Here is a 23,036-nt window from a genome sequence, read left to right as displayed (position 1 = left end):
AAACAACACCCTTTAGAGTTGACAAAAAAAAAAAAAAAAAAAAAGCCTACTATAGACCATGTCAACTAGAGGATTTATCTTGAAAATTAGGTGAATGATTTTTTACAAAAAAAAAAAAATTGGTAGGAGGATCACCCGTCTTAATATAAGTCTCATAAATTGGATTTTACTAATTGAAAAAAGACAATCTAAATCATTTAATGGTATTAGGTACAATAAATGACTTGGGTTAAATTCAGTGTACTTACCATTGCGAGAATCTAGTGCAAATGTGCAATTCAACAATGAATATAAACTTTGAATTTTTGTTTTTTTTTTTGTTTTTTTTTTTATATAGAAAAGATATAAACTTTGACCTAAGAACAATGATTTTGAGAACATTCCAAAAAAAATAAAAATAAAAAAGAAAAAGAAAAAGAAAAAGAAAAAGAAGAAGAAGTAGGGATAGATTGAGTAGGGTCTTCTCATAGACCTCCTATGTGACTAATATTAGGGATAGATTGAGTAGGGTCTTCTCATAGACCTCCTATGTGACTAATATTTGAGAGTTTCGTGGCCCCCTTTTGTCGGAAAACAGCAGTTTGGATTTTGGAAAAGGCCAAAGCGAATCTCTACAAAAATCCAAAAAATTTTCTTCTCCTTCGTCGTGCCTTTTAAGTGTTGGACCGTTTTGGACTTTGTCCTCTGCTTTTTTTCTCTTTTTTTGTTGTTTTTTTTTTTGTTGTTTTTTTTTTTTGTTACTGTTTCTATTTGCGACTGTACAAACAAAACCAGAAGATACAGAGAGACACAGACACAGAGAGATATAGAGAGATTCTGGGTATATTCTTCTCTCTCTCTCTTAGGGTTCCAAGTTTTGACAACATGAGGAAGAAGCTTGATACTCGTTTTCCAGCCGTAAGTCTTTCTTTCTCTTTTCTTTATTCTCTGTTTGTGTGTGTGTATGTTTTATTGTTTCTTTGCTTCTTTTTCTTAAATATAACCGTTTACTTTTGTTTTCATGGACATGGGGTTTTTCTTTTTCTTCTTTTTGTTCACTTGGGTTGTGTGAGTTTTAGACTGTTTGTTTTATATGTGTCATGTATGAAATAGTTAATCTGATTCTGATAAATTTTAAACCTTGCAATGTTATTATTATTGGAAAAACCAGGTTGTGTTCAATACTTGAATTTGTAACTTGTTTAGTTTAGTTTACTAGGATGTTTTTTTGTGTTCTTGGCTTCTAAGATAATGGAAACATATAGAGAGTCTGAAGTGGAAGTAAAGGAGTTTCTTTTTTGTAGTGTGAAAGATAGCTATGTTTCTTAGCACTTTATTTACAGTATTGTAGTTATGGTTTTTTGAGCCTCAACTATTTAAATTTATATACCGGGTTTTGGTGCAATAGGCCAGCATGTGCCTTCCATCCATCCAAAGTGGCATGTTGTAGGTTGGGGAATCGGTCTCTCTAAAGAGATGGGGTTAAGGTTGCCTACAAATCATCTCTGCCAAACCCCACAGAAGTGGGAGTTTTTTGCACTAGGTGCGACCTTTTTATTGTAGCCGAGAGAGAGAAAACAAGCCATCTGCATAGTGACAATCTTCTTTTTTTCCCTTCGTCGCTCATAGGATGGAAGTAAATGGCACTATTCCAAAGGCCGGTTTGGTTTTCCTTGTGAATTGATTTTGAGGAACCATAGGAAGTTCTTTAATCATATTAAGTTTTCTTTGCAACTCATGCAAAAGGACTTTCCTTTGTGATGTACACTAGATGTTGTCTAATTAGAGCATCGGCATCAGCCTCTTTATTACCTTTCATTAGCTAAATTTCAGATAAACTCACTTCAAATGCCCTTGCATCAGGCTCAACTCACCATAGCCAAAAAATTTGAAATTTACAGTGCCTCAGTCCATCAGGCGAGGCATTGTAGCTTTAACAATTGATTTTTATTTTCTTCTTTTTTCAGCCAACGTCTCTTTGCAATTGTCTCTCTCTAGAAATATATACACATTTTTTTGATAAGTTTCTCTGTAGAAATATTACAAACCTACCACAACCAATCCACTGCCAGAGTGTTTACAACAACCCATAACCCAGCAAGGATTCCAACCAAAAATTAGCAAACTTTACGGTTTAGGAAGAAATTGAAGAACGAAAGAAACTACCTTGATTTCATGGCCACTGACTAGGACTGAAAGAAATTGGTTGGCGTTAACAAATGGTGAATTAACAAACTCCAAGGACCAACCAATGACCACTGGCAGCGAAGGAAAGAATTCGATTGGCACCACAGGATAGAGAATCAACAAGCTTAAAGCCTCAAAGAAAGTGCCATGATGGCACCCATGCTACCAAAGGTGGCTTTTCACCAAGGTTGTTGATTGATCAATACATGCCTGTGAGAGAAGAAAGAGGCACGAGAGGGGAGGAATAGTTGAGGATGAGTACTCCCACAACAATGAGAGAAGAGAGAAGGTGAAAGATGAGGAAAATGTAAGAAATGGGAAAGGTTTAGGGTTGATAATGGGGTGGAGGGTGAGGTTTTGGGTTCAAAACCTATTGGGTGCATGTGAAACTCTAACGAATAAAGTCAAGAGCCGTGAAGTTCAGTGGCATTGCCTGCTTTACTTTATAAGGAGAGCCAGGGTTCAAATCCCCTCTTCTCCATTGTTATAACTATTGACTTATTAAAAAAGAAAAAAGAAAAAAGAAAAAGGAAAGAAAAGTAACTCTTATGGACAAAAAATCATTTGATATGTTAAGTTGTTGTCTTAAGGTGATGTTTCTCAAAAATTCTGAATGTTGTTTGAATTGAGATGGTATTGTGCATTGCTATGGTTTAATTTATTAACCAGTAATATATATGTAGTAGATTTGTTTCCTCCAATTAACATTCATGGCCTTACTGTTGAGTTTGGTGCATGGCACTCTATGATTTGTTTTTGTTAGACATTGGTGGGCATTTCTGAAGGTGCTATGTTATGGGGCCTTGGAGATGTTACAGTTTCATCCATGATTCTCTTTTTATTTATCTTTTAACATTACTCCTATCCTTGTTTTTTGGAAGTCTGTTGACATAGACTAGACTTTGTGACTACCATGGTGCCATTTTATTGCGCATATTGAATGCTTTTGATACACATTTTTAAATTGAAAATCCATATACATGAAACAATGGCATGTGAATTGTCTGTGCAATTTTATTTCTAGAATACTAGTTCTTCCACACTTGTTTGATCTAGCTGCTTGTTTAAACTCATCATAATCATTTTCAAAATTATCTTTATTCCATCTTTTATTCTGTGAATAAGAGAATACTATATATTTGACATGAATATAGATAGAAATGCTAGACTATTAGCTTTCAAGCATGACATTTGTCCAGGATTGGCGTTAGAGTGACCCCTTTACAGCTTGTTAGGTCTTAATTCCCTACCGACATGAGAAATATTAGTAATGAGCATTTAATTGGTACTTTTTATTTGCATCAAGTTAAATTAAGAGAAATCACTTGATGGGAATTTTTAAACAATTGGTCTATGATCTTCTATTTCGAATCTAATAAATCCTACGATTGAACTTTCAGTTCACTACTTTCACCATCCATTTGGCAGATTAGGTCTAAATCTATTCTCTGTGGATATTTTTGCCCTACGAATGGGCTCCCTCAAGTTCAGTTTATCCTATAGAGAGGCCTTCAGTGATAAGTGGTATAGTCCACTTCTTTCTCTATGTTAATGTTATGCATAAGCTAAAGAATTTTTATTATGTTGCAACTGGGAGAAAGCTGCAGAATCATTTTGAGAATAAAATACTTTTGTTATTCTAAATATGTATAGCTGTTGCATAAGAGATGATCCTGTATATGGGACTCAAAGGAAGCACACAAGTCATCCCTATCAAGCAAAGCAATTTTTGTGTAGGAAAATCCCCTTCTCTAGTTTGGAAATTGAAGTGAACCACCCACATAAGTATGTGATTTTTTCATAAGCAAATCATTTTAATCCTGACAATGTGATGTCAGCTTCTCGACTCATTTTGCATTTTGCTCTGTGTAGAGGATATCCTTTTTTGGTCCTTTGCTATGATATTGTTCATGCCTTTTTAGGCCTTGCTCTTCTTTACTTCTTAGCTTCTACTTGCAGTATGTTGCTTCTCTATACTGTTGCATTTCTGGTCTTTATCTCATCTTGTCCCAGCTTGTTCCACTTCTATTATGCATAAAATGTATTGTTTCCTTATCATATCGTGTTGTATTACCACTTATTTGATGCAACATCCTCATTTAGTCATCCTTAAATAATTTTTTTTAATGGAAAAAATTTATAATTTCTTTTAATGGAAAAAATTTATAATTTTCTTTTTCATTATAATACTGGGTTTTGTGGATAATCACTAGTGTTGTAGCAGTTCTATAAATTTTCTTTTAGTGTGATAGGTTTTCTAAGAGCAGTTCTCTTTTATGAATACTTGATCCAAGATAAATGAATTTTATTAGTTAAAGCTATATGATTGGTAAACAAACTTAAAGGAGAGAACTTTGGCAAACTTCATGTCAATTTGAATGTATTATATTTTTATATGGTGTAAAAGTAGCATCTCTATGTTTTAGACCTGACACGGGTTTGGAATTTTGCTTGGCACCATATTTTCTCTATATGCGCAAGATCCTAATCTTATTTAGGGAACCTCAATTGGTTTATACTTGCATGGCACTCACTTTCAATTTTCTTTCTTTTTATTTGATATTTTTTTAGCTAAATAATTCTAGGTTTTCTGGGTGAATATTTACTTTTTTGGTTTGCTTATGCCATGTTTCTGACAGCCTGACAGGTGCCCCTGGACTGGGTCCAGAACTTCTTCATACTAATGATTGCTTTTACTTTTTTTAATAACAAAAATGTATCGTCTCTTTTTTAGTCTAGAAGTGTGATTATAACCTCTATGTGGTGTTGCATCACTAATTAAATGTGTTCTTTCTATATAGTAGTCTATATTGACATTCATTCAATGCACTGGGTTTAAAAATGGGATCATGTTATCTGATTTTATTTAGTTGTTCCACAGGCTCGGATTAAGAAGATTATGCAAGCAGATGAGGATATTGGGAAGATTGCCATGGCTGTGCCTCTTCTAGTTTGTAAGTTACTTTTAAAATTCTAGCTACTGTTTGTTTATAACTTTATATATATATAGCTTCTAGTTCTATTTTTAATGATTTGTTGTTTAATAGTTCACAGATTTTGTTTCACCTTCAACATTTTTCTTTTTTTCCTTCTTTTTATTTTTATTTTTTTATATATTTATATTTTTGGTTATAATTTAGTCTATGAGTGGCATTGCTTGGTCTTCTTTATGAGGAGAAATAGGGTTTTGATCCCCTCCCCCACTTGTTGTAACAATTAAAAAAAAAAATCAACATTGCTGTTATTTTATTATTTATGATACTTATCTCCTGTTGCCAATGTCATGTGCAGCTAAAGCTTTGGAACTCTTTCTGCAAGATCTATGTGCTCAGACATATGAGATTACTTTGAAGAGAGGAGCAAAGACCATGAATTCTTTGCATTTGTAAGTGAATTTTTCTTTTATTAACTTTTAGGTTGTAACTATCTTCTTTGAGGATAGGCAATTACTTTTATAGTTCAGTGAGAATCAAACCCTGTCCCGACTCTTTTCTATCAAACACCATGCCTATATGCTCTAAGGATCAGTTATTAAGCTTAAAGACAGTGTCTCCTTCTTTAGCATTTGTTTTAGGTGTAGTTTCTGAGATATTTGGCAATTTGGCGTTTGCACTGGCCTAAAGTACATGGGAAGAAAATAGTGATATCTATGTCCCCTCTCTCTCTCTTTCTCTCTCTCTCTCTCTCTCTCTCATGCACACAGGCACAGGGACTTTGGCACACATTAGACAATAGGGTTCATTCTTGCTATGAGAAAAATTATTCTTTTTGTGCTTTGTCTCCAAGATGTAAATCTAAGGTGCTTAAAATTTTATCCTTGTATGTACAGAAAACAGTGTGTCCAGGCCTTTAACGTTTTTGATTTTCTGAAAGATATCGTCTGCAAGGTTCCTGATTTAGGCGGTTCAGAAGCTGCTGGTGAAGATCGTTCTGTTGCCAAAAGAAGGTTTGGAAAAATATGATGTTATCTCTTGTAAATAGCTGACGAAGAAAGAAAGTTATTTTATGGCTAATATACTATGTTAATACTCTGATTTATCAGGAAAATTACTGATAACGTTGAAAATGATAGTGATGATGAGTCCAAGAGGCATAAAATGGTAAGACATGTACTGCACTCAGATTCACATTATTATCAATTCGTTTTTTTGGAAGTCTTTCACACTTAGTGGGTGTTCAGTGTCTTATTCTCTTTTTGTTCTAAGAATTATTTTTTGATTTATTCATTAATGTGTTTGAACATGCTTCAATTTGGGTATTTAACTGAGATGTAGAAAATTCATGCTCATCTTCCTGGGTTTTCTGAACTTCAATTACTGGGAAATTTGTATCTCGGAAATTCCAAATTGGAAAATAAAAAATAGAGTCAGATGAGTATTACTGAAACATGGTTTGTAAAATTGTATGAAATTATAATAGGACAGGCATTTATAGAACTTGGGATGCATCTTTTAAGCCAACGTATAATCAGTCTTAACAGAATGAATTTGCTTGATGATTTTTTTCTTTGCGTTGCAGCATGATGCAGTCCACAATAGCAGCAGTGGCAGAGGAAGGGGTAGGGGCAGAGGAAGAGGTAGAGGTAGAGGTCGTGGGCGAGGTAGTCAAACAGTTGAGAGAGAGACGATTGAACAATATGAGAAGTTTGAAGATGATCCAGATGATTCTGAGCATGATGAAAAACTCAATCAAAGTCTTCAGAGGCTTGATAATGGGGCAGAAACCAAAGAATGGAAGGAAGATATTCTGGCTGTCAAAAGTGAAGAAGCACCCGTTAGAAACTTTGACTTGAATATGGACTTAGATGAGAATGGGGACTCAACAACTACAGCTGCTGTCCCTGCTAGTTCATCTGCAGAGCCCGTTCCAGAAATAAAGCCCAAGGAATACCCTGACTGGTCTGAATCTGAAATGAAAAATATTGCCATTGATCCCGTACATCTTGCCAACTTAAGTAGAAGGATAGATGAGGACGAGGATGAGGAAGATTATGATGAAGAAGGTTGAATGACCATGCATTTCTGGTGCTTGTGTTAACTTATCTCACATAGGTTGGTAGTTCTTATTTTCTGATATACAAGTAGATGTTAGGCTAATATTATCGTGACAGATGGTTAGGAATAGAAAAGGAAGGTGAAACTTGCAAACACCATTCTAGGCAAGGCTGAACCTGTAGTTCTTTAGGTCTTTAGATGTTTGTGGTATATGCTTCTGTACCTTTAGCTGACAGTTTCAAACTTATTTTCTTCCATCAGCATATTGAAATCTCAAAATTTGGTGCAATTGTCCCCATGTTGTAGCCGAAAATATTTTTTATTGTCCCTCGTGTGCAGGATTAGATCTTCCAATGGCTTCGGTGTTTGATCTAGAGGTAACCCTCACAAGTTGCTTGGAGAAAAAAGTAGCGAATTAGTTTTATTTTATCCATATAAATCATGAAATAATATGTATATAAAAAGAGGGAGGCTAAGATGTGTAATGCCAGTTTTGTTAATGTTTTGCACCATAATTACCCACCACCAACAAGCTGCCTACAGTTGCAGGCTTGACCGTAATGGGCTCACACGTCTCATCTGTAATATGTGGGATCTATGCATTAGCATAGGGTACCCTGATTGGTGGTTGATTATTGGATGTCAATTTGCTTAGACTGCTTCCTACAAATCAGACCTAATGGTCCTATAGTCCCATTTGGCCAGAAAGGATAATGCTGGTGGTTTGAACTTTGCTTCCTGGGAGCAACTGTAGTTTGTTGCGTATAGTTAATGATTCCTTTTTCTTTTTCTTTTTTTTGTTGTTAATTTTTTGATAAATAGAGAATAATGAAAGGATTGAGATGGCCACATAGGCTATGAGAGTGATTGAGAGAAATAAGATGCATCATTTACTTGTCAATGTGAGGCTGTATTTTGTCTCCAATTCCAACATTTGGGGGTAGAATACGATCAAATTTCCATTCCTTTCTTGCCATAAGTAAAAACTGCATATCAGCCAGCAATAAAAGCTTTTTATCTCATCATATCTCTAAAAATCAACAAAATTAGTTTTTTTTTTTTTTCAAGCTAACTTTTCTGTCTCAGTCATTGTTCCCATCTGAGCATTTGTATCCCGACTATATATGTATTATTTTATTCTTTTTTCACATAAAAGAAGTATCTATAAGTTCAAATTATGTTATAAGAAAAAAAACCTCCACATTTCATCCCAGGAATAAGAACTATTATGTTTGAAAATCCCTCCCTAGAGTTCCTCTGATAAATTGTATGAAAAAAAGTATAGATTTTATCCATTTCGGTAATTCAAAATGTCAGTAACATTTCAATCGTACGCAATAATCTTGATAGTTGATGCCATAAACATAAAGGCACATGTGGAATTAACGGTTCATCCAAGGTCGTTTTCCTCTCGAAACTAGTATAGAAAATGGGAGCCACATCTCCTTCTACATAAAACCCATGTCATATATAGTCTCCCACTTCATAAAATTAACAAGCTCCACAAAAACATAATCAAAGGTTTATCATTTATTCATCTCGTTCTCCTATGGATCCACGACTGTCCATGGCTGCTCAACTAGGAGATGTCATCACCCTCAAAGCATTACTAGAAGAAGATCCACTAATCCTTGAAAAAGTTTCTCTAGCACCCTTTGCAGAGACTCCTTTGCATATTGCCACACTAGCCGGAAAAACCGAGTTTGTAAAAGAAATTTTAAGTCAAAAGCCTTCATTTGCTAGTGAGCTGAACCAAGATGGTTTTAGCCCCTTGCACATAGCTGCAGCCTCTGGTCAAGTTGAGATAGTGAGAGAATTGTTGAAACTCAACCCTGAGCTTAATCTTGTCAAGGACAAAGGTGGTCGAACTCCTCTCCATTTTGCAGCCATTAGAGGAAGAGTTTTTGTCATTGACGAGCTGCTGTCTCACTGTCCACATGCTATTAGTTGTGTCACCTCTCGAGGCGAGACAGCTCTTCACCTGGCTGTGAAGAACAACCAATTTGAGGCGCTTAAGATTTTGATCAAAAAGCTTGACAATGATGATGGTGAGATTTTAAACGCCAAGGACAAAGAAGGCAACACAATCTTGCAGCTGGCTGTGGCTAACAACCAACTCCAAGTAAGTTAATGAGTACTCCATGACCATGTTAGCTTCATGTGCATTAGTTTATTAGAACTAGCGTTGTCTTCTACCAACGATTTGTCGGGAATCAAATTAGTTCGATTCTCTCCTCCTTTCTAGGAAAACAGAATCCATTTTATTTCGTGGATAAAATTTTATTTAATTAGTTTTATGGTTTACAAAGTGGCACCTTATTTAATACTGCGTTTCATTAGCGCATCGCTGCAATATCTTGAAGGAATAGTTTAAATGAATTTTTTTAAAACCAATTTTTTTTCCCTAAGAAGAAATTGATTTATTCAACTCAAGTTACTTAATATACATCAGCTGTGAGATTCAGCAATCTTAAGTTAGCAAAATTCTTACAATCCTTGATGATTTCTACTAATTTAAACACTAATATGAAAGGGTTTAGTTCAAAACACCAAAGGATGGCCATATAATGGTGTTTCACTAAAACATTGATTCAGCTTTGAAAAGAAGTCCCTTGTCTAAATCATTTTGGACCTCAGAAGTCACACACTCGTTTACTAGAACACACTAACTACCAAAAGCCTCAACTAACAAATTAAGCAAAGACTCAACTATGCGTCAATGCCCGAGCAACCTACCAAAGGACCTCTATTGCTGTTGATCCCTTTTGGGCTTACAGTCTCCAACCGTGTCCAACATGATCTGTTGCAGTTTACTACTTATTAATAATCACCATTAATGTCTCACCACATCATCTTAAATAGATGATAATTCATTGATGACTCTAGAATTAGCATATTGATATTGATAGCTTCTCTCATTATCTTGTCACATCAGAAAAGTAATTATGTATGAGGACCCCATAATTATAATTCATGCCTTTATTTACTTAGCATAATAAATAAAGAAAAGAAAAGAATGAAAGAAAAAGCTCATCTATTTATTTGATAAATTGCAGCGTTACTATCTTCAATTCTTTGTGAATAGGTTTCAAAGGTATAAATCGAGCAAGTAAAGTAAAGATGCACAAAAATATAAGATGAAATCTGGAAAACTTTATTTGTGATAAACATGATTATGATATACTAATTAATGATAGTGTACATTTCCATTCTTTTAGGCAAATTAATTAGTTGTGATTTACCACCGCACACCTTTGGTGCGATGGTCACTCCACAAGTATAAGTGTTTGTTGGGTGTGGGGGGTAAGAGCTGGTGTTCAAGTCTTCAGGAGGGAGTTTCACATACATATACACTTAAATTAGGTTAGAATAAAATTCTATCTTGTATAAAAAAAAAAAAAAAAATAGTTGTGATTTAATTCTCTATTTCTTTCCTGAATAACCTTTGTTCCAAAAAAAAGTAATTTCAAATATGTATAGCATGCAGTTATGAGAATACAAAAAATACAAACATGTATCTTTGTTTTATGGTATTAAGTAACAAAAAAATATCTTTCTCAAAAAAAAAAAAAAAGGAACAAACTACGTAAATCTAATAAAGACTAAAGTCACGAATCTTCCTAAGTTTACTTGGTGGGCTTCACTTAGCTATCTAGACATTTTGGGGATGGTCTTTCTTTTTTCTTCTTCTTTTTTTTCTATTTCCTTTTTTTTTTTTTGATTTAAACGATAGATGGTGGTCTTTCTTTCTTTCTTCTTTTTCTTCTCTTTTTTCTATTTAATTTTTTGTGTGTGGAGTGAGTTTGGCCCTCAACATATACATATTAGTTAGCTCATGAAATAGTTTTCCCTGATATTAAATGAAAAGTAGGTTAGGCTCAAGCATTGATAATTGAACAAACTAGATCAGGACTCAGCCTATCTCATTATTATAATGATATTAATCTATTTTACAACACGAATTATCCTTCAATTTTTGGTTTCTTTCAAACTGTTTCCAAATTATTATTATTGATTTTAATATCTTTAATTAGTTTTTGAGAAAAATGTTATCTAAATTAACCATATTAGAATTGAAACTTCTAATTATCCTTCTGATGGATGATAACTCCTGCTAGTGTGTAGGGATATGATAGCTTAATCATAGCTTAAGCAATAGTATAATGCAATAGTAAACAATAAGATAAAGGAATATGATAGCTGCATTATTAACATGCAATATGGATCATGTCACATGAAATTGTTGGACTCGTTTGGCCATAAATTTTCTTGTCTGCCAAATAATTTGGAGCTTGAAACTGACATGCCTTGTATTTGCTACACCGCCAGCTAATATATGATTATGACGCAATTCTAGTGAAATGCATGTCTTATACATTTTACAAGTTACAACCTAGTGCTTATGTGTATTTACAAAATTTGACTCTACCATTTTTGCCACTCTTCTATCTTTTTTCTTCTTGCTTCTCTTTCCCTGCTCTTAACTAAAATACCCTGCTGAGTGCTGAGTTCAACCATGCCTCTTCATGGTCAACTAATTTTCACCTTAAGGAGATTTGTGTTTCGTAATCTAGCATAGACATAGCTTATTAAATGCTGAGGTACCGTTAAAAATGATGATATTAGAGATATTATAAATTTTACCATACATACAGCAAAAACTAATTAAAAAATTTATTTAACGTTAGTTTGTAAGTCTTTTGAAATAAACTAGTAGTAACTTCAACATCTTTATTAAAGATTATATGATTTTCTTGACAAACATTATTTGGCAGGTATTAGACTTACTAAGAACTCAAAGCAAGCTAGACAAGAAATTCATAGAGATTCTACCAGGGGAGCAATCTACAGTTGAGACTGATATCTTGCCTCAAGCTACTACTCAAGCTGGTAAATTTGACTTGACACAACCACAACAGTCAGATCAATCTGCAGAAGATAATTCCAGTACCATTTGGGAGAGTGTACAGGAAATGGTACTAGTTGTGGCCAGTTTGATTGCAACAGTGACTTACCAAGCAGGACTGTCCCCTCCTCAAACTATTTTTAAGGAAGACAAAAAACTAGACCCCAAATGCATCTTCCATCGATCAAACAGCGCAACAAATACATGGCCATGTGCAACATATTACCTATTCATGTCTTTCAACACTGCTGGGTTCTTTTCCTCTGTCTTCCTCATATTCTTTTATGGAAACAAAACTTATGTGAAAGTCTTACTACCAATTGCCCTAATCTCCATGATGATAACTTATATAACACTATCAGTCACCGTGTTGTCAAATGGTCTCTCCTTGCTTATTGTATACTTGATAACTGTGGGCATTTTCGCTTATTGTGTCTTGGCGATTGAAGTAGTCAAAAAAATTGTTCAAAGTATCTATGGTTTTGCGGCAGAAAGAGTTAGTCATATATCGACATTAGCTCGAAGAAAGTGGAAGCCATCTTCTGCAGATGTCTCCAAAGAAGAAGCTTGACCAGCTAGGTCTCATGATCATATTGTGAATTTTAAGTCTCCTATGGATCCTAATATACTCCACCTTGTTTATTTATTTTATTTTGGTTAAATATTTGTAAACATTTTAGGAAAGCCTACTTTAAATTTTTAGTTTTTACTTTTAAAGGAGTATCTAGTATATATATTTGTACACATTTTACAATTTGTGTTGAGACTACCACGCCTAGTTGCATTTTCTATTTCAAATTATATTGTTCTTAAGTGCTCTTCAAAGATTCTAAGTGCTCTGCAAATATTTCTAGGTGTTATTGTTTTTCAAAAGTGCTCTACAAAGATTTCAAGTGCATTAAACATCACTCGCGTGAATGACCAGAAATCATTGTGGAAGCAGGCATGTTTAAGAAATCAAATGTAGAAGAACACTTCGAATACATAAATAAGCTTCTTCTTTTTAATAATTCAGTTTTTTTCTTTCTTTCTATCCCAAATAATGTATCTTTCTCAGATTGAAAGCAGTAAATAAAAAGAAAATTAGGTTATCTCTTTTTCTCCTGAAGTTGTCAAAATTATTTGTAATAATTTATTGGCTGCAATTGAAAGGTCTTATCAATATCCATTTATCCATATCTAGGCATAAGTAACAATCCATTATACAATTTCTTTTATTTAATTACCTCTTGTGAAAAAATGGTCCCCAAAACAAAGGAATTAATTGTACAGTATGCAATAACACAAGTCATAACAGAAGAGGGATTAGAATCATAAGCGTTTGTTGGAAATATCAGTAAGTGTCAATTGAGCTATAAGACACTTGATAATACGAAAATAAGCATTTTTAAATTCATAGTTATGTTGTCACAAGGAAAGATGAATACACCAGCTCCTGAGTTATAATAGAAGGCTGAGAATCCAATTCAGATTAATTTACATTTTATTTCAATAATAACAGGCCTTCGATGTTTTAATATACTTCTTAACTTGGAGTATGGCAAGATTCATCCAATCTTCAGTCACCTGAATATACAATGAAAGTATTATTAGTGAGATAGATTGAGCTACACCAGAACCATATACTACTTAATCCGATTCCGAGATATTAACGTAATAAGTTTGTACAGAAGTACCGACAGATCAATAAGTACACCATTGTTGCTATATAGATTAATCTTAAAAGAACTATATTTTAATTTACAAAGCTAAATAAATCTTAAATGACAATAGTTGTGAGGAAAGAGTTTAAATGACAATAGTCGTGAGGAATAATACGGGAGGGGGTGCTAACTGCTAACTATGACATTGAAGCAATGTGCATCTCTGCACCACACAACACACAATCATACAATCAAAATTGATGAGCACGTTGCCCACCTTTTTTAGGAGTATGTTTCTTACCTACGAAAAGAGAAAAGAGCATGCCAATACAGAGCAGTGATACCATATTATTTGAAACTAACAAGTAACTAAAGTAAACTCTAATGCCAGTTACCAGCAAAAGCGTATTCTAACAAGCATTTGAAATGGTCAGAGACTCAGAGTACAATCAATGGGGGCTGCTATTTAATCCAATTATAGAGTCAATGATGTCCTAAATTTTATCAAAGGTAATTCATGTTTTTCAGTAAATATATATATAATTATAATCATCAATTCCAACGCTCTATACAGAGTTTGGGGTTCCACTAAAACACTATATAAGAGGGTTGTTAGTAGATGCTATTGATTGATAAACGAATGTAATATTTATCCAAAAACAAAAAGATAAATGAATGTAAGCTTTCTATAGGATGCTATGGTCTCAGAGCTCCTAAAATGTTTCATGGCACAAGGGGAGAAGGAAAGGGAAGAGAAAGGTTATCATATTTTGTGTCTCGTTATCTAGGAAAAGTTGAGTAGAAATCATATAGAGGGTTCCACTACATTTAAACTCTCTCTCTCTCTCTCTTGTCCATTCCTCTGTTTTCCTCAAATTTGGTAGGAAACTAATGATGGGTCCATAGAAAGGGCAGTCATTCAAATGACAATTCCTTCTCAACAGTATTCAAACTCCAACTCAATTCTACATGAATGAAACGCGATGCAACAAAAACACAACTTAACTTTTCACATAATCCCAATTCCTTTTTCTTTTTTCTTTTTTTCTTTTATGTGTTTTTATTCAAATAAGCTGATGTAATGTCAGTTAAGTAAAATCTGAAAAGGAAATAATAGAAATATATCTAGATATACATAATTGAAATCCACAAAAGGATAACACATATTTATAGCATTATAAATCCTCAAGAAAATGATACCACAAATTGAAACAGGACAACTGTGTTCTGAAACGAATACCTACTTAAGCACTATGGTGTGTAGGGGCATCACCAATGAGCTTAAATTCCTGCACCTCCTTGAAGTTCAACCATGGCTTCTCCCAAATCTTGGCTTCATAAACTTTCTTCTTCCCGCCATCCTCCACCTCCAACGTTAGAATGTATATTGTTCCAGAAACCACCTGCTGTTTCGCATTCACCACCTTCTTAAACTGCAGCAGTGTATTCTACAACACACAGCATAACATAATTAGACAAATGAACATTTAAACAAATATTAATCCCACCACCAAAATTTCAGCAAAACCAATCATTCATCTATGCATATGTGTGTATATATATATATACATACATATGGCGTCTCTTTACCATCAGGCCAAAGAGTTTCTTTTTTGTGCAAGTGGGAATGCGGAATTAAATCCCATTGAGCTGATTAAACCCCCACACATAATTGAGATGCATATAACTTTTAAGGTCGTGAAAAATTAACTCATTCCCATATTCTCAAATGGAAATTTCACTAACAAACAAAAACAACAACAGCTTATGAAAACTTTTGTTGAAAGTACGTATAAAAAAAAAAAAAAATCCTGACTATTGGAAATTGGAACAGTAGGACTACAATACAATGGGACCCACTTTAAGAGTAAAAATAAAAGGTAAAGTATGTCATCGTTTTTTCCAATCCCAAAAGCAATCTTAATCTCAAAATTTTGGGTTCATTATGAATCCTTTGGACATATGTATTCGTTTCCTCCGTTCCATTCTATTTAAAATCATATTCACTCCTTAATTTCATTAGTCCTCTTTTAATTACTTGTACTAATGAATTAATTGGAAACTTCACAAACAATTGTAAAAAAAAAAAAAAAAAATCACCAATAAACGACAGACGATCTAGAATAAATAAAAATCCCTATGTTTGTAGAGGTGGTAAAGAACTAGCATATATAAAATTCCCTTTTGCTTAATTTCGGTATAAATTGCAAAATATAAACAAATAAAACATAATATGAAAGATGATAACAACGTTAAAACATAAAAGTGATATAGATAAAGTACCGCTTTCTTGTTGTGGTCGTCGACAGCAAAACGAGCGAGGTCGTCGATCTGCAAGCTGTTCTCATGTCCCTTAACATCTGACACTCCTCCAACTAGTGCTGCCATTTTTCTCTTTCGATAAACAAACAACCAAACACTCTTATTAATATTTATTTTTTTTAAGCTTCGATTCGATATGTGTATCTATTGGTGCTTGTATATAGGCTTTAAATAGGGAAAAAGAGAGGCTCTCCTTTTTCTTTACTTTATTTTATTATTATTTTTTTTTTTTGAATGGTATTTTTTTTTTTTATATTATTATTATTATTATATATCCAAATAGAGATTCACAAATCGCAGCGCAGGCAATTACAGGTATTATTAACGCGTTTGATGAAATCGTGTACGACCGACACTTCTCTTCTTCTTCTTCTTATCGCGACGTGACGTGGCATGGGGGTCAACGTTGATTAGTACAGTAGTATAGGAGTTACGTGCGGCATTATTCCTACGAGTTGTTCCTAATTCCTAATTCCTAATTCCTATCCTTAATGCCTAAGAATTGGAAAAGTCAAAACGAGAAGCCCATAGGCCGACGTGGATCAATTTGCCAAATATTATTGCTGTTTGAGCCGCAGCCCACAGGATTGGGTGGAGGCGCAGGGCAGCAAAGTAAAAAACACTTTACACCCAAGATTTTTTTTTTTTTTTGGGTATGATAGTAAAACTTTTCAAGCAAGCCACCAAAACTGTTGGCTCAAGGCCCATTTGGTATTAGTGTTTAAGAATTATTGTTCAGTTTTCAGTATTGTAAAAATATGTACTTAAGTATTATAGAAATACATGTTAGAAGTATTATTATTGTTTAAACATTAAAAATGGTTGTTTGAATAACATTGTCATTTGCCAACATTGAATTTGCTAGTGATAAAGATCTGATGATTGGGCCACCAAAACCAACAACAAAAACGATGGCTTCAACAACCTGAATATTGGTACCTACCTGGCCATCCCTGATAGTAGATACACAGATACACCCATGCCCAAAAAGAAATACCATACACGTTCGCCAATTTCAGGCCTAAAACCACTTTAACTCATAGGTTGAATCCTCGCTTACATCAAAAATCAATCGATGTTTTGGTCTGAAGATAAAAAACTATTATCAAAAGCGGACGCTATAAGTTAAAACTCTCTCAAAAAAAAAAAACATTACAAGAGAATATCAGTTGCCTAATAGTACATACCTTACAAAAGATTTTTTTTTTTTTTTTTGAAAGCAAAGAAAATAAATGTTGTCTACAAAATTTTCATAATACTTTCACAATAGATTATAAGTGGTAGGTTGTTATTTTATATTTAGCTATTATTGATGGGTAAAAAAGTAACGTTAATAGTAAGTTCAAATTATAATTATTAACAATTTACCACCTAGAATAGAATTCGTTGTAAAAACGTTGTAAAAATATTGTGGATCGCAAAAGAAAAAACATATATATATACACACACACACATATATATATATATATATATATATATATAGTTTTTTATATGAGTAAAATGTAGTTAATGATACTTTTTTTTACAAGTAGTTGGTGCAGTATATTAACAATTAAACTCAATACATAATTTTATTGAATTAATTATCTTCATCTTTAGTCTTTATACATGATAATATTGTTTGTGTTTTAGTAATCAATGTAGTTAGGTGTTTAAATTTAATTGGAGATTCTAGATATTATACCTAAGTTTTGTCATTTTTCTTATTAATGATATTATAAAAGTAGCAATGTATATTACTTTTACTAAGACAAAAAAAAAAAAAATGACAATGTATAGGACACGTATAAAATTCTACTACAGATGAACCACCCAACTAAAAAAAATTACATTATGAAAATGTGAACTTGATATATGCAAAACATTATAACAGCATGACAAGGTACATTATGAAAAAAAAATTCCACAAATGTGACAACTAACAAAATGTATAATATATTATTAATATCACACAAGTTAACCCAAGTTTGCCTTTATATAATATGTTTGTTTGTTTAGACCCCTTAAAATAAATTATTTTACCTAATATATTAGCTAAGTGTTCGCTTAGGTTAATTATGAGATCTAGGTTAAACAGTAATAAATCATATCATGCACAGCGAAAAAGAAAATAACGCACAGATATGATTACCTAAGAAAACCAATAAAACGAATTGTCTTAAGGTAAAAACATAGGGAGGATTTAACCTAATTATCCTCAAGGTAAACAAATCCACTATAAAGAATTGAAGTTTGCAAAAGATTTGACCCTAAATCTATTGCTACCACTAGTAGAATTTACTGTCACGACCACGTGCAAGTTCCGACTTTACAGACTCTTCTCTCTTGGATTTGCAATACACAAGCTCCCATGCTTATGACTATGAGATCTCATTCAAAGGTTTGGATCACCAGTTGTTGATCTTGTAGCAGCAGGGACGGAGGCATTAATTAACTAGGGGGGCAATGGCCCCCCCTAAATCTTTTTTAAAAATATATTAGTATATATATATATATATATATATATGCATTAATTTTAGCAATTTTGTTCTATAAAATTACATTTTGCCCCCTTAACAATATCATTGATTCTTTTTAGAGTAACGTTACAGTTACAAACTTATCTACAATATTTTTATAAACTATTGAGGTACAAATTCTTATTGGTTTGCATCTGGGTCTATCACTTACATCAATTTTTTACTTACTAATAATCATTCATTATATCAGCAATATACCTTTAGTACTTTCCTCATTTTAAAGGCCATCAAAAGAATTTATAAATCTAAAATCTAAAACAACATATAATAGCCCAAAAACATTTGTGCAACAACAAAAATCACCAATAGCAAAACTAAAAAAAATTAAGTTCAATTAACCAATTTTACTCAAAGAAACAACTGGCTCTTTAAAAAGTTTTAAACAGAATAATTTTTTCTTTACCCAGTAAACGCACACATCAAAAACTCAAAAAAAAAAAAAAAAAACCTTCGCAGTTAAGAAACCGCTGAACTAGAGGTCAGAGTCGCCCCCCTTAACTCAAAGTTTTGGTTTCGTCCCTGTGTAGTAGCAACTAGATTTCACCAACACTTGATTGCAAATCTTATTCCAGTAGACACTTGTAGAGTTTGAAGGTTACAGAACTTCTCAAGTCTCACAAGAGTAACTCACAAGTCTTGCAAGAGTCTTCAAAACGTAGTTAGAGTTTTGTTTTTATACTTAGGAGTGTTGGACTGAAACCCTAAATGTTTTCATGGGCTTGGGTCTGATTTAAATTTTGCAAAAACTAGTTAATTTTCTATGATTTTCAATCAATTGAGTTTCACTCAACTTGAACTCTTCTTTCTGCAGCTTGAATATTCTTTAAACTTGATTTGTACCACCTTGAGCAATATCTAACACCTAATCTAGACATGTTTTTGTTCTCGGTTTGCCAACATAAACAAAATAAAAATCTAAACATTTATAGTCCGTTTGGATTGAGAGGGAGTAGAGTAGAGTAAATTTAACTCAAAATTAGCATATTTTTAGCTAACTCCACTCTACTCTACTCCCCCTCCTTCCCCCCCTCCATCCAAACGAGCCTTTAATCCTAAATCTTTAGAACCTAACATAATCATTGATAAAGAACAATAATGTTCACTAAGGAAATCGATTGTTTCAACTAATTTTTTTTAGATAGGAACTAAATTTGTTCTTAAGAGACCAATTGGCAATTGCTCTTATGGATCATCGAGAAAAAGATTGTGTGTGTGTTAATTCATAATAATTTATTTATTTTACATGTTATATGATGTTCATAACAACTTATGGGACTAACAGATATAACCACAAGACATACTACATTATTCTGACCTGTTATTGTAAACTCCCTTGTACTAACTTTGGCATCGGAGGCGTTGTGGTAGACACCACACCGGTGACCATTTTAGGGAGTTCTTACTTCCACCGCGATGCAAGCGAGCACCCAACCCCATCTGGACGAACTCCCTACAACTGACGAACCTTTGCTTCATCAGTTTAGCGCTGTCTGTGGGAAACGACATTTTCGTACTACAGTTCGAAAACATAGTTTCTACCAACTTCAATATTCAGATGGAGTCCAACCAGGATTCAGCGGCCTTGGCTCAGCAAGTCCAAGCTCTTGCGGCCACTGTTGAAGAGCTCACCAGGCAGAATCAGGAGATGAGACAAAGGCTTCAGTAGGAGGAGAATCGGTCCAAAGCTGTCGAGGAGGATGAAGGAGACAACCATGGGAGAAGCGACCGACGAAGGACCACTACTCTAGGCGAACAAAATTCAGATCTTCTTCAAGAAATGAGGAAAGAAATGGACAAGCTAAGAAATGCCATTAAGGAGAAGACAGATCGGAGCCTGGATAGAATGGTCAAGACAATAGATTCTCCTTTCACCGTGGCAGTTCTGGAACGACCAGTGCCAACGAAGTTTCGGTTGCCTTAGCTTGAGCCTTTTGACGGGCTTAAGGACCCCCAGGATCACCTTAACACCTTCAAAATGACATTGGGCCTCCAACAGCCCCCTGATGAAATAATATGTCATTCCTTTCTTACCACACTTAAGGGAGCTGCAAGAGAGTGGTTCACAAGATTGCCAACCTCATCCATTGATAGCTTTGAACAATTAAGTAGCACCTTTCTGCGCCATTTCGTCGGAGGACAACTTCCTAAGAGACCAGCGGACCACCTACTCACTATTAAGCAAGGGGAGAAAGAGATCTTGCAGTTATACGTGAAACGCTTCACTCGAGAAACCCTAGAAGTGGACGATGCTGACAACAAAGTACAGCTAATGACTTTTAAAGCAGGGCTGAAGTCTAGAGATTTTGTGGTTTCGGTTGCAAAGAATCCACCTAAGACGATGGCAGAAATGTTCGTAAAGACGCAAAAGTACATGAACGCAGAAGATGCATTAGCAGCCATAGTGGACGAAGGAAAGCCAAGAAAAGAAGGAAGGAAGGAGGACGAACGCAAGGGACAAAAGAGGGAACGTCCAGGCCGTCAAGGCAGTGACAGAGATAAACTGAAGGACGAAAAAGCTTCATGAACGGTAAAATTCACCCTTCTAATTATGTTTGTTGACAAAATTTTGACGCAGATTAAGGATGAACACTACCTCTAGTGGCTGAGACCTTTACATTCATTCCCTAACGTGTGTGACAAGAACAAATACTGCCGGTTCCACAAGGATTATGGCTACTACACGGAGGATTGCCGGGACCTGAAAGGACAAATAGAAGAGCTGATACAGAAAGTAAAACTGCAGAAATATGTGAAGAAGGGAGAGTCCAACAGGTTCAGAGACGGCAATAAGAGCCAGCGCGAATCCTCGTCCAAGAATGAGGATCGTCCGTCCCAACCACCCCAGGATGTGATCGGGGAGATAAGTACGATCGCAGAGGGGCCATTTACGGGAGGATTATTCAAATCCCTTAAGAAAGCATGCCAGAGGCAAGTGAATAGCATCCATATAATACCCCCATTCAAGCAAAGACGGACGAACCAGGATATGTCTTTCAACGAGGAGGATGCTAAGAGAGTGAAGCAGCCACATAATGACCCCTTGGTTATAATGCTCACGATTAAAGGGTTCAATACCAAGAGGACCCGTAGACAATGGTAGCTTCGCAAACATCATCTACCTACCGGCCTTCCAGCAGCTAAAGCTAGATCCTAGAAGATTACGCCCATTTGACTCCCCCCTCGTTAGCTTCAGTGGGGACAGGGTATACCCTAAGGGCATAGTGACGTTGAAAGTCACAGTAGGGACCTACCCGAGGCAATTGACCCATCAATTGGACTTCCTGGTGGTAGATTGCCCCTCCTCTTATAATGTAATTATTGGAAGGCCTATGCTTAACCAGTGGAAGGCAGCTACGTCCACCTACTGCCTAAAAGTGAAATTCCCAACTGAGGACGGTGTTGGTGAGGTGAAAGGAGATTAGGTCTTAGCCAGGGAATGCTACCAGGCTGTGCTGGCTGCAAAGGAAAACCATACATGGACGATCGAGGAGAAAAAAGAAGACAAAGTAGAAGCCTTGGAAACAGTAGAACTGGTTGAAGGAGAAGCAGCCAAGATGACGAGGATAGGAACGACTTTAAGCCCCAAGATGAGAGCAAAACTCATTCAATACCTCAGGGAAAACATGGATGTCTTCGCGTGGAGTCACGAGGATATGCCCGGTATATCCCCTAAAGTCGTCCAACACAAGCTGAACGTGGACCCTGAGAAAAAGCCCATCCAACAAAGACGACGAGTCTTTGCCCCTGAACGAAACCAAGCGATCGCGGACGAAGTTAACAAGCTGTTACTAGCAGGCTTCATTCGGGAGGTTTACTATCCTGAATGGCTGGCCAACGTCTTACTGGTGAAAAAAGCAAATGGAAAATGGAGAATGTGTATGGATTTCACGGACCTGAACAAGGCTTGCCCAAAGGACAGTTTCCCACTGCCAAGGATAGACTAGCTTGTGGATTCTACAGCCGGAGATAAGCTACTGACGTTCATGGATGCTTTTTCAAGATACAACCAGATAAAGATGGTTGAGGAAGATCAAGAAAAAACTATTTTCATCACAAGTCAAGGGCTCTATTGCTATAGGGTGATGCTCTTCGGATTGAAGAATGCAGGGGCAACGTACCAAAGGTTAGTAAACAAGATGTTCAGTAAGTAGATTGGCAGGAACATGGAGCTGTATGCGGATGATATGCTCGTCAAGAGTAAGGAGGAACTAACACATTTGGAGGACTTGAAGGAGACATTTGCCACCCTTAGAGAATACCATATGAAGTTGAATCCTAGCAAGTGTGTCTTCGGCGTAGCCTTGGGGAAGTTCTTGGGATTCATGGTGTTCCAAAGAGGGATAGAAGCCAACCCGGAGAAAGTTCGGGCCATCCTGGACATGACATCTCCCAAGACCGTCAAAGAGGTCCAAAAACTCACAGGAAGAATCGCAACCCTTAACAAATTCGTCTCTAAAGCAACGGATAAATATCTTCCCTTCTTCAA

At 35.1% G+C, this 23,036-nt stretch overlaps 4 protein-coding genes across 8 annotated transcripts; 3 read left to right on the top strand and 1 right to left on the bottom strand.

Moving 5' to 3' along the window:
- Positions 1-524: 524 nt before the first annotated feature.
- LOC142607029 (uncharacterized) lies at positions 525-7,889 on the top strand. Of its 4 annotated transcripts, XM_075778437.1 has the most exons (8): positions 526-897; positions 3,595-3,690; positions 3,820-3,951; positions 5,048-5,120; positions 5,458-5,551; positions 5,996-6,112; positions 6,209-6,266; positions 6,685-7,414. In XM_075778437.1, exons 4-8 carry the CDS (start codon positions 5,066-5,068, stop codon positions 7,171-7,173), a joined length of 813 nt encoding a protein of 270 aa, XP_075634552.1. In that variant the 5' UTR covers positions 526-897; positions 3,595-3,690; positions 3,820-3,951; positions 5,048-5,065; the 3' UTR covers positions 7,174-7,414. The 4 variants fall into 4 exon arrangements, with proteins under 4 accessions (XP_075634551.1, XP_075634552.1, XP_075634550.1 ...); XM_075778436.1 differs by lacking the exons at positions 3,595-3,690; positions 3,820-3,951 and adding an exon at positions 7,500-7,889 and having other exon boundaries at positions 525-897; positions 6,685-7,217; XM_075778435.1 differs by lacking the exons at positions 3,595-3,690; positions 3,820-3,951 and having other exon boundaries at positions 527-897.
- A 485-nt stretch (positions 7,890-8,374) lies between these two features.
- Positions 8,375-12,864, top strand: LOC142607781 (uncharacterized). Its single transcript, XM_075779408.1, has 2 exons — positions 8,375-9,282; positions 11,936-12,864. Exons 1-2 carry the CDS (start codon positions 8,710-8,712, stop codon positions 12,635-12,637), a joined length of 1,275 nt encoding a protein of 424 aa, XP_075635523.1. The 5' UTR covers positions 8,375-8,709; the 3' UTR covers positions 12,638-12,864.
- Positions 12,865-13,433: 569 nt separating this feature from the next.
- LOC142607782 (cysteine proteinase inhibitor-like) lies at positions 13,434-16,360 on the bottom strand. Of its 2 annotated transcripts, none has more exons than XM_075779409.1 (3): positions 15,993-16,360; positions 14,954-15,157; positions 13,434-13,632 (listed from the first exon to the last, which is right to left on the bottom strand). In XM_075779409.1, the coding sequence occupies exons 1-2, from the start codon at positions 16,095-16,097 to the stop codon at positions 14,954-14,956; spliced, it is 309 nt and encodes a 102-aa protein (XP_075635524.1). In that variant the 5' UTR covers positions 16,098-16,360; the 3' UTR covers positions 13,434-13,632. The 2 variants fall into 2 exon arrangements, with proteins under 2 accessions (XP_075635524.1, XP_075635525.1); XM_075779410.1 differs by having other exon boundaries at positions 14,950-15,157; positions 15,993-16,358.
- Positions 16,361-20,525: 4,165 nt separating this feature from the next.
- LOC142606342 (uncharacterized) lies at positions 20,526-21,074 on the top strand. The gene has a single exon (XM_075777707.1). It carries the CDS (start codon positions 20,526-20,528, stop codon positions 21,072-21,074), a length of 549 nt encoding a protein of 182 aa, XP_075633822.1.
- The last annotated feature ends 1,962 nt before the right edge of the window (positions 21,075-23,036 follow it).

Source organism: Castanea sativa, chromosome 8 (genome assembly GCF_040712315.1).
Source record: "Castanea sativa cultivar Marrone di Chiusa Pesio chromosome 8, ASM4071231v1".
In the NCBI taxonomy this organism is placed as follows: domain Eukaryota; kingdom Viridiplantae; phylum Streptophyta; class Magnoliopsida; order Fagales; family Fagaceae; genus Castanea; species Castanea sativa.
This window is presented reverse-complemented; position numbering and strand designations above follow the sequence as displayed.

What these genes read in the sequence shown, in the direction of transcription:
- LOC142606342 (XM_075777707.1), top strand. Translation starts at nt 20,526, where the DNA reads ATGACATTGGGCCTCCAACAGCCCCCTGATGAAATAATATGTCATTCC.
- LOC142607782 (XM_075779409.1), bottom strand. Translation starts at nt 16,097, where the DNA reads ATGGCAGCACTAGTTGGAGGAGTGTCAGATGTTAAGGGACATGAGAAC. An exon ending in ACGACCACAACAAGAAAGCG is followed by an intron (nt 15,158 to 15,992) that starts GTACTTTATCTA and finishes TGTGTGTTGTAG; the next exon opens with AATACACTGCTGCAGTTTAA.
- LOC142607029 (XM_075778436.1), top strand. Translation starts at nt 865, where the DNA reads ATGAGGAAGAAGCTTGATACTCGTTTTCCAGCC. An exon ending in TTGATACTCGTTTTCCAGCC is followed by an intron (nt 898 to 5,047) that starts GTAAGTCTTTCT and finishes GTTGTTCCACAG; the next exon opens with GCTCGGATTAAGAAGATTAT. An exon ending in CGTTCTGTTGCCAAAAGAAG is followed by an intron (nt 6,113 to 6,208) that starts GTTTGGAAAAAT and finishes CTGATTTATCAG; the next exon opens with GAAAATTACTGATAACGTTG.
- LOC142607781 (XM_075779408.1), top strand. Translation starts at nt 8,710, where the DNA reads ATGGATCCACGACTGTCCATGGCTGCTCAACTAGGAGATGTCATCACC. An exon ending in TGGCTAACAACCAACTCCAA is followed by an intron (nt 9,283 to 11,935) that starts GTAAGTTAATGA and finishes ATTATTTGGCAG; the next exon opens with GTATTAGACTTACTAAGAAC.